Below are 9313 nucleotides of genomic sequence, written 5' to 3' on the forward strand. Positions count from 1 at the left end.
CTCCGTTCACGAACAGCACACGACTCGTCGACTTCGCCATCTGATGGGTGCACGGGAGGCGCTCGCACTCCTTTCCCCAAGTGCCGTCCGCCTGGGCCCAACCTTGTGACCATGTGGACCCTCCCTCGCCTGCCGTTCGGGGGGGCGTCGTCGGCTTCTAGAAAAACCGTATTATAGCGTCAGGACACGGATGATACTTTGTCGAGACGCTCGCAGCAGGGCTTACGTATGCAGCACAGTAGCTCGGGGAGGCTTGTCGGCAGTGGACAAGACCGCACCGCACTTCTTGCCGTCGTTCATCGGGGGAGGAGACTAGTATGTCGCCAAAAAGAAAAGACGACCCGTTTTCTGGCTGTTGGTTGGGAAATGGCAAATTGGTGTCCAAAGCCTGCGTCGAGAGATTGCGTCCCGAGACGAGCCCTCGTGCCGTTGTCGCTTACAACTGTTTTGTGGGACGCCTCCTGATTCTCCCCGACTCCATCCCCAACGGCTTTTTTTTTCTTTTGCTTTTCTTTTCCTGCTCTCGCATATCTGGGACCCCCAAATATCCCCAGTGCCCCCGCCAAAGCTGCTGACAGACGGGATTTCGGCTTTGCCCATCTCCCAATCGGAGACGGGACCTTTGCAGACTATGTAGGGCCTTGGCAGTACGTACCTACCTACCAGCTTCTCAAGCATGAGAAGCCGCCTTCAACCGGACACACAAGACGCTTGCGCGAGACTTGGGGACCGCAGTGATTGGTGATTGGTGGTGGATGGGCTGGCAGATCGGCAGGCTGGGCCTCGCACAAGATTCTCCGCACGGGCGAAAATGCCGGTGAGTGACCAAGGGGGAAGCGAAGCAGCATGGTTGTGCCATTTTTTGCTGGGGAGGGGTTTATTGTTTTCCTCTTTCGGTCATTCGTTTCTCCACACTTCCTTCCGGAGCACACGGGCCACGCGTTCTAATATCACCCATGAAACGATGCAAACCTTGCTCGCAGGAGAAAAAAAATCCACTAACGTGGCGGACGTTTCTGCTATGCACAAATCCCATCATGCCCGAACCGAAAACCGCCGGGACTCAGCCCCTTTTTTAAGGTTACAAGAAAGTTCCCATGCATCCCGCCGCCATCAATGCGAGGTTTGGCAGAGAGACGAGACCCGACCGGCTGGAGGCGCGCCCCAGCGGTGTCATGTCAAGGCCCCCGTCGGTACAGATTCCAGGGATCACAAACCTTGGTACGGTGGATCCTGGTGGTACATCAGTTTGGCTTGGTTTTCCAAGGAAGAAAATGTATTTTGCATCCGCCGCACTAGGGTTTGTGATCCCTGGGACCTGTAGAAAAAAAAGAAAAAAAAAAGGCAAGCCATATCCCGGGCCCGCCGAGATGGGAAAATGGGCGACGGGCGGGGGGACGTCTGGGAGCAGTGGATAAAGTTCCAAAATTATCTCGATGCCCACCCAATCGCAACACAGCAGCCCTCAGCTTTTCGTCGCACCAGTTATAGGTGGGGGCCTTTAAACATGGACTGCGGGCAGGCAGGCTGTTTGTAGCAGCAGTGATTGGTGGAGTTGTATCTCCAGTGAGAAGAACAGTACCTATGAGATGGAATATATTGGCAGACGAGGCACCAACATCTTCACAAGGACCTGATGTCTACATACCAGGCAGGTGCCTACAAACACGCACCCTCTCTAAACACATTGAAGAACCTGATTCGTTCTCTGTCTGGGCTTTGCTTTCCCGGCAAACCCGGGCGTGACCGCCAGTTTGTGTGTCAGGAGCTAGAGTTGCTGACGGCCGTCAGGGGTATGACACGAACAGAAGAGGCGAAGGCGGGGGATCGCGTTCTGACAATCTTTGAATCTTTGCATGGGCCTTGCCTGATGCGTTGCGCAAAAAGTCAATGGCTGTGGGTTGTCGGGTGGGGGATCTCGCGCTCGGGCTCTTTTGTTTCTTTGAGGCTGGCACGTTGGCTTGTCGCCTAGCAAAAACCACAGTGACGGTACCGCTTGGGGCACCACCCTAGGATGGAGTGGTATCCGTATACTATACGGCGGCTACGAGAAATGGGGAAATCATATTCAGGACTGCCGCCGCCGCGCCCCTTGCCGCGTCTTGCGTCATGATTCTGCGCGAAGCCGACAACTTGATCGGTCTGCGGTAGTACGCACCGCTGCTGGTACCACCCTCCACGACTTTCCCATGGCAATACCAGCCGTCAATTAAGGGAAAACTCGGATATCGTGATTTGTATGCTTTTTGGCGAGCGAATGGACGCCAAGGCTCGCCCATGGTCCGTGGACTGAAACGACAACTTGACTTCCATGCTGGCAGACTAATTAGGTATGGGATGCCTCGACTTTTTTTGTCCACCGCCCGCCCGCGCGCGTGTGCCTTGTGACCCGAGAAGCGAGAGTGCTACGGGTGGGTTGATCAGGCCAGGGCAAACGCTTGCTCTGTCTCTGGGAGTGGAGCTCGGAGAGTGAGAAACTCGCCGAGACGACGCACCACTGATGCGCTTCTGCGCAAAACCTTGAACTGCATCATGATGCAGGCTGAATCCTAGAGGGCTTGTGGAAGCGAGCGAGGGTGAGGGGCTTGACCAACGAAAGGTCGGGGAATCCTCGCTCGGCAGGGGGGGGGATGCGATGAGAGGAAAAAGAAAATCGACTTGCGGGGGCGACAACCCGAGGGCGTGGGTTGGACCCGCCCCGCGCATTCCGACAAGGAGAAGGCCCGCCGCCAGAATGCTGGCGGGAAGAAGGCTGCTGGAACGGATGCTCCATGAGAGAGAGAGAGAGAAGCAACAACACGGACGGGCGAGTGGGGGGAGGAGGTCAAGGTGGCGGGCAGGCAGCAGCAGCGATATCCCGGCGCGGCGTGGGATGGCATTTGCTGGCGGCGATCTGCTCGCCCGAAGCGGACGTGGTATTGTTTCGGACAGGGCGCTGATCTTACACCGGTCGACCCTCCTCGTTTCTGATCGGAAACGCCCGCATTGGCGAATGCGATTACGGCGGGTAAATCGTCATTTTTTATTCCATTGCATTAGGGATGCGTGTGGCTGTGTGTGTGTGTGTTCTGTTTTCGTCCCTTTTTTTCTTTTCTTTTTGCCCCCCCGATTAGCCTTGCCTACGCTCTATACCGTTTAGGCCCCTGATTGTGCTGATCTTCGGAGGAAAAACGGAGGCTGAGCGCGTGGTGGTGCCGGGGTCGGGAAAGCAAGGAGAGATGGATGTGTTGCACGACAGATGTATGAGCAAACAGGTGGTCGGCATAAGAATTGCAATAGAGAGCAAAGATGCATAGTAATGAGAAACACTTGCTGGATGGGGCCGTTCCGATGATATCATCCCCGGGCAAATGCGCCTCCAAGGTGGTATTCCAAGATGGCAGAGGACACCTTGATCGGCACTGGCCGAGGTTGGGACCGACCAAAGAAAGATGTGTGTGAACCGGAAAGCGCCGCATTCTGTCTCACTTGGTGTACATAAATCCACATCTACGGGGAGCCAATCGCGCGTCGGAATGTCTTATCTCGGGAAGTGTTCGGGGTTTTGCTTTTTCTTTCTCAGCCTCCCAACAACGACATGGAATTTCAGCCTGGTAGACTGGCTCAAGGAGAAGAAAAAGGAAAGCGAAAACACCGAGGCGGAAGCGAGGGCAGCAGGACAAACTGTAAACCACACAAGCCCTCCGACTGGGTAGCGTTTGCGATCCACGTCGTAGCAAATAGTGCCATGCAGCTGGCCTCTTTTGGCCATGTGACATGCCGGGGGACGGCTCCCCTAAGCATTACGAGGGCACGGTTGAAGAAGCGAAAAAAAAAGAAAAAAAAAAGGCTCGACGTTTTCGTCTCGCATCCGTTTGTAGCAAGCAGGGTGAGCGGTAAGGGGGGCTGGCGGTGGTGGTGTGTGGCGCGGGCGTATACGTCGAGCGTGCGTATCGGCGGATCGTATCCTGAAGCACACACTGCCTTCCAAGAGAGGGATGATAGCATTTTGTCAGGTCGTCATCTCGGTATCGGCAGTGGGAAACAAAAGAGGGGGGGGACCCGATGCAATCCTTACGGGTTTTGTTTATACGTTGGTCTGAGAGGTCCATGTTTCCACGTGTTGCCGAGAGATGGATGTGTGGGTGTCGTGCTCGCCCGTCTCATGCCTGCCCTGCCTGTTCCATATCAGGGATTCTTTTATCCAATTAATTTCACCTTGGTGCCATCCATCCCTTGCGTGCTCTTCGTCTTCATTTATTTCCTTGTTTATTTTTTTTCTGTAGCTTCTTCCTTTGGAAACGTTATCCATCCTTCGAGCGGGGGAGCTCCATTCTCCCATGTCCTGGACGGGGTAAGGGATTGACCAAAAAGGGCAGGTTGCCGCTTCGGACCTTGGCAACATTCAGAATGCGGGCAGAAACCGTCGCCGACAAGACTTGAATTGATTGCCTCGCTGTCGCACCAGTCACGGCTGCCTAATGCAATTAGGAGATCTGCACGGCAGGCGAGCCATGATGTCAATCCAAATCTCCGCCGTCTCCTTGTTTGCTCACTCCTAGACGACGCTATCCGTAAGCTTCCCCGATGTCGCATGGCTAAGCCGGCCGGCTGTCAAAATGGTTGGCCCGTTTCTGTCTCTAGTACCAAAGTACTCTAGCACCAAAGTACCCATGCAACCCATGGACCCATGGCAGGCGTGTGGTCTCGGGATTGGGATTTTGGGGGGGTGTTCCTAGCCCGGCGTGTTGTGGTTCGTGCACGTGTGGGTGGCATCGGGGCGACGAATCAGGTGGTGCGGTGGTCGCCTTTTGCTCCAATCTCAGCCGCTTGTCGCTGATGTGGTGATCCAGGGGATTGGGATGGCACTAACGAGGATTGCCGGTCCCGTCCATTATTAGCCTTTGCTATTACATGACGGTTCCGGGATTTCGACCCACCCATGTTCCCACCCTTCGAAACGATCTGCCCAACTCTTTCTCGCTACCCTAGTTTTGAGTCGCTGAAGCTTCCTTTTTGTTCCTTTTTTTCTGCCCCGGTGTGTCCAAAATCTCGTATTTCCCGTTCCCTGGCCCTAGTTAGAGTTTTTTGCTGTCCAGTCGAGGCACAAACGACGAGCGCCCGTGCAGGGTCCCCGGGGGCAGATAGGGAGAGATAGAAAGTGAGAGAGAGAGAGAGAGAGGGGCCCTAATGCGGCAATGCGCTCGAGATGAGCTGGATGATTCCATGCGTGCATGCTCTTAGCGTTTTATCATCCGGCTTCGGCTCCCAGCCGAGGCGCATGGTTCGGCACATGAACACGAGCATGATTTCACTGCAGAGGGGGGAAGGGGGGGCACTTCTGAAGCTTGGCACGACGCTCGCTCGCTTGCTGCGCCGTCTGATTTGTCCCTTTCGTTTTAGCTCGGCATGGGGTGGTGCCCTCTTTTCCATGCTGACCATGACCCGGGCAGCGACTTCCCAGGAGGTGGACAAGGGACAAGTGGACCCACACAGCAACGGCCGAACTTTAACCTAACCAACGGCCAAACCGGCAGAGGCGGAGGGTGCGATTGAATCAGCTTCCCTGGGCTGGGTCCCTGGCAGTTGACTCGGCCGAGCCTTGGTGCGGGAGCTTGACCCGGCAGGCAGTGTCAGGCAGCGTCAGGTAGCGTCAGGTAGCGTCAGGCTGGAGTTGATGTCTCTCCCGCTGACTCGACCAGAGTCTTGGTTGCCGCGTGCAGGACAAATGGTTCGGGACGTGCATTCAGGCGATGGATCAGTGACATTCATTGGTCAGTGGCATTGATCATTTGATCACCGCATTAGCGCATCGCCCCGCGGGGGGGACCTGGGTTGCTCGCACGGCTGATGGGCGGGAGATATTGGATCTGGCATATTCTGGCATATTCTGCTATAGATCTTCTGCTATAGGGTCCTAGCCTCTGTCTGCGCCTGGCTGTATTGTATAGGTGGCTGTATAGGTGGCACGGGGAAATGCCGTATGGCAGGTGCCAAATATTGGTAATACCAAGAAATGTTCCGTAATGCGGCAGCCTCAATCTCACCACGGGCCCACTGTCTCAAATGTGCCTATGTTGCAGTCAGTCACGGGGCGCGTGCCGCACCACCACGGCGGCACAGGACAGAGATGCTACGGTACGCAGTAGCACAGGGCGATGCTGGAGGTAGGTGGTGGGTAGCACTCGAGGGAGGGTTGACGGTTGGCCGCGTGCGAGGCGGCGAGCACGACGGGCTTAGCAGCTGAGATAAGGTTGGGCAAAGCCAGGGCAAAGCCAGTCCTGCTGCTGCTGGGCGAAAGATGTGCCTACGGAAACGGGCGGGCGCTGCCTCCTCGAGCTCCTTTAGGCGGGAGCTATTTTTACGTCCCCTCTACCCCGAGGGCCGCTTAATTTGCCAGCCGACGTGCGGCTGGATTGAGCCTCGCCTGTGCCGGGTCTGGTGTGCATTACTGTATATCGTCAGCCACAAGACCGTATACAGCTCGCCCACCCCAGGACTGCCCGGCGGCCACTGCGCTCGATCCAGTGCTGAGTGCTGGCAACGCTGGCCAACATGCCGCCCAACAAAGGCAAATGGAAAGAACGCCACGGCTCGATGATCCATGGTCCATACCGGCCCTCGTTCCTGGGCCGGCAGGGGGCCAGCCCGGGCAGCTTGCTGTCTGTGGCAGTGTGGGCCCACCGTCGATATCCCCGACCCGGGCAGGCCTGACGGTACTGGACAGGGCCGCTGGCGACATTTCACCCACCCCCGCCCGGGGGAAAAGGGCAGGGGATATGGGCAGGGGTGTACTGGTGTTGGGGCCAATGCTTCAGCTCGGCTCGTGCGTTGCTTCATTTCCAGCCACGCAGACGCTGCCTGCCAAACTAAATTGACCCAGGAAGACGCCCGCCCGCACGGACTCCGCCAGCTCCGCTCCCTGATCGAAACGGGGGCCTGGGGAGGGTGGCAGATCGGGAGCTAGTCCAAGAACGGATATCAAATCGCCAGCAAGCAACCGCGGTTGTGATTACATGATGCTCCCCTCCTTTCTTCCCGCTGAAGCCGCGGCTGTTGCTGCCCTCTTCCCCAGGGTCGATTTGCCGCGGTCCGCATTCCACAGCGTCTCTCCCGGTCCTGTCAAACCGCATCTCATGCAATGGCCGGGGCCCTGCTCAGGAGAGAGATCTTTGCTGAAGGAGGAGGTCGGTTCGGCAGGCATCGTGGCACGCCCGCCTGGGACCGGGGCCTGTGCCTTTTTTTTTTTTTGTGCCCACCACTTTTGCCATCCGCGTGCCATTCTCCTGGCGCTGGGTGCGGCAATCTCATCTTGTCGCCTTTCACTTCTGGCCACTGACGGGAGAGGCGCGGCGCCTGTCAGCCGCCCGCGGGCAGCGTGGCCACTCACAACCATCGAACCCCCATTTCCTATGCCCCCCGCCCTCCCTATCGCTCTGCTCCAATCCCACCGACGGTGATGATCTCGCTCGACCAGTCGTCAGATCTGTGATCTCGTCGGTTGGCGCTGACGACGATGCTAATGCCGGCACTTGATTGGGGTTGCTGGAGCGCCCGACCGACAGGGATTGGCCAGGCTGGCGGGCTTCTTTGCCCGTGATGGAATCGATGGGTGATGCCTTCCGTCTTTGGCCGTTCTTTCCCCGCCGATATTTCGTCAAAAAGACCAATATTTCACAAAAAGCCATGCGTCTCGGTTGTCTGGACCCTTGTTCAAGCCCTTTCTGGCGGCGTTTGTGCGTCTGCTTTCCCCTGATATGGACGAGCCACGAGGTCAACGCACCTGCCACCACGCTATTGCTCCCTACCTATTACTCCCGACCCACCCTGGATGGCGGTTGTGCTGGGCAGGGAGTTGTGCGAAAAAAGCAAGTAAAAAAGAAGCGAAATGCGGCAGATGGACGAGAGGAAATCCCCGAAAAAAGGAAAGAAAAGAAAAGAAGAAACTCCACATGGCCACTATTCTAAACGGCTCGGAAACATTCAAGACGCCAAAAAGATGCCCGACGTCGGTTCAAAGTGCGAGCCAAAGCTGGACGTGGACGGCAATCGCCATATCCAGACGCAACAAGCGGTCGCTAATCAGTGATTGCTAATCAGCGCATGGCAGCCCTGTCCGAGATGGGCGGCGGGCATTACCCGAATCCCGCGCGCATTGCTTAGGTGCTGTGATATTGGCCAAGGGAAACAGTCGCGAGGCAATCTGGTCAGATCGAGGAGGCCCGTTTCTTTTTCTGCCCCGTGCAACGATGTAGGCGGGTACTCTTGTGCTGCGCATGCGAGGGGCCGGGCTCGCTACCCTCGCCGACCCAGCGAGAGAGAGAGACGGAGAGAGGGCGCGGCCAGCCAGCCAGCATCCGCCCGTGTGCATATACGTACTGGCTAGTGCGCTTGAGACTGGGAAGGGGAAAGTAGTAGTCGTCCCTCGGCTGAGCCGAGCGTCTGGGCAGCGTGTGTGTGTGTGTGTGTGTGTGTGTGTGTGTGTGTGTGTGTGGGAAAGGGTGAGTGTGAGTGTGTGTGGTGCATACCGGCCGGCTCAGCTGGCTGCTGGGGCCGGGGTAGTCAGAATGGCACGCTGCGCGCGCTAGGGTGACCGCCGCCCGCCTAGGCACGGCTCGCTGGGTTCGTCTGGTCTTTTTTTTTCTTCTTTTCCTGTTCCTGTTTGCCGGCCGCGGCCTGGTCTAGACGTGCTGGGTTGGGATGCATTTGCTTGGCTGCACAGAGAGGCGGCGGCTCATGCCCGGGTAGCCTCCCTCCCAAGACTCGATGGGGGTGGGATGCCATGGTGAGAATGACACCGGCAGGGCTCGTCCGTCAGCACCTCCATCTATCCTCGGTACGTATCGCCGGCCTGTGAAAGCACTGCCCCCGGCTGGGAATGCAGAGTACCTAGGTATCCGACTTTCCCACCTCGCGACATGACGCCCTCTTCGGTCCACTCCCCCCAAAGAAAAAGCGAAGAAAGGGCCAAGAGGGAAGGGGTGGTGGTGGTGCACGCCATCCACGCCATCCATGCCATGCCGCCATGCCGCCATGCCGTCTCCTGCCCTGCCCTCCCCCTGCCGATGGAGACTTGCCGACCTACCTAGGAACTTGGCCTGCATGCGCACTTCCTTCCTTCCTGATTCCATCCAACAACACAACTTGGAGATGCAGTCGAAGCGGTGCGCTAGTCCCGAAACCAGTGGAAAATCAACGATTGCCTCTCCCGGGGCTGACCCCTGCAACGCTAGGCCACCCAAGGCCACCCTGATCCTGGTCCTTGCCTGGCTTACGCCCACGCCCCATGCCATCCGGCACGGTAGGGGGCTCTATGCCTTTTTTCTTTCTTTTC

The 9313-nt window shown here is 57.3% G+C and overlaps 2 protein-coding genes across 2 annotated transcripts; both read right to left on the bottom strand.

Annotated features, from left to right (window-relative positions):
• Positions 1–5290: 5290 nt before the first annotated feature.
• On the bottom strand, positions 5291–6721 carry GGTG_00489 (hypothetical protein; the record flags this gene model as incomplete). Its single annotated transcript, XM_009218236.1, has 4 exons — positions 5291–5359; positions 5503–5593; positions 6027–6051; positions 6595–6721. 4 exons carry the CDS (start codon positions 6719–6721, stop codon positions 5291–5293), a joined length of 312 nt encoding a protein of 103 aa, XP_009216500.1.
• Positions 6722–6728: 7 nt separating this feature from the next.
• GGTG_00490 (hypothetical protein) lies at positions 6729–8450 on the bottom strand. Its single transcript, XM_009218237.1, has one exon. It carries the CDS (start codon positions 7373–7375, stop codon positions 6992–6994), a length of 384 nt encoding a protein of 127 aa, XP_009216501.1. The 5' UTR covers positions 7376–8450; the 3' UTR covers positions 6729–6991.
• Positions 8451–9313: the final 863 nt, after the last annotated feature.

This window comes from Gaeumannomyces tritici (assembly GCF_000145635.1).
Source record: "Gaeumannomyces tritici R3-111a-1 unplaced genomic scaffold supercont2.1, whole genome shotgun sequence".
Lineage (NCBI taxonomy): Eukaryota > Fungi > Ascomycota > Sordariomycetes > Magnaporthales > Magnaporthaceae > Gaeumannomyces > Gaeumannomyces tritici.

Bases quoted from the DNA above. Each gene is read 5' to 3' on its own strand.
- GGTG_00490 (XM_009218237.1), bottom strand. From the start codon at position 7,375: ATGGTTGTGAGTGGCCACGCTGCCCGCGGGCGGCTGACAGGCGCCGCG.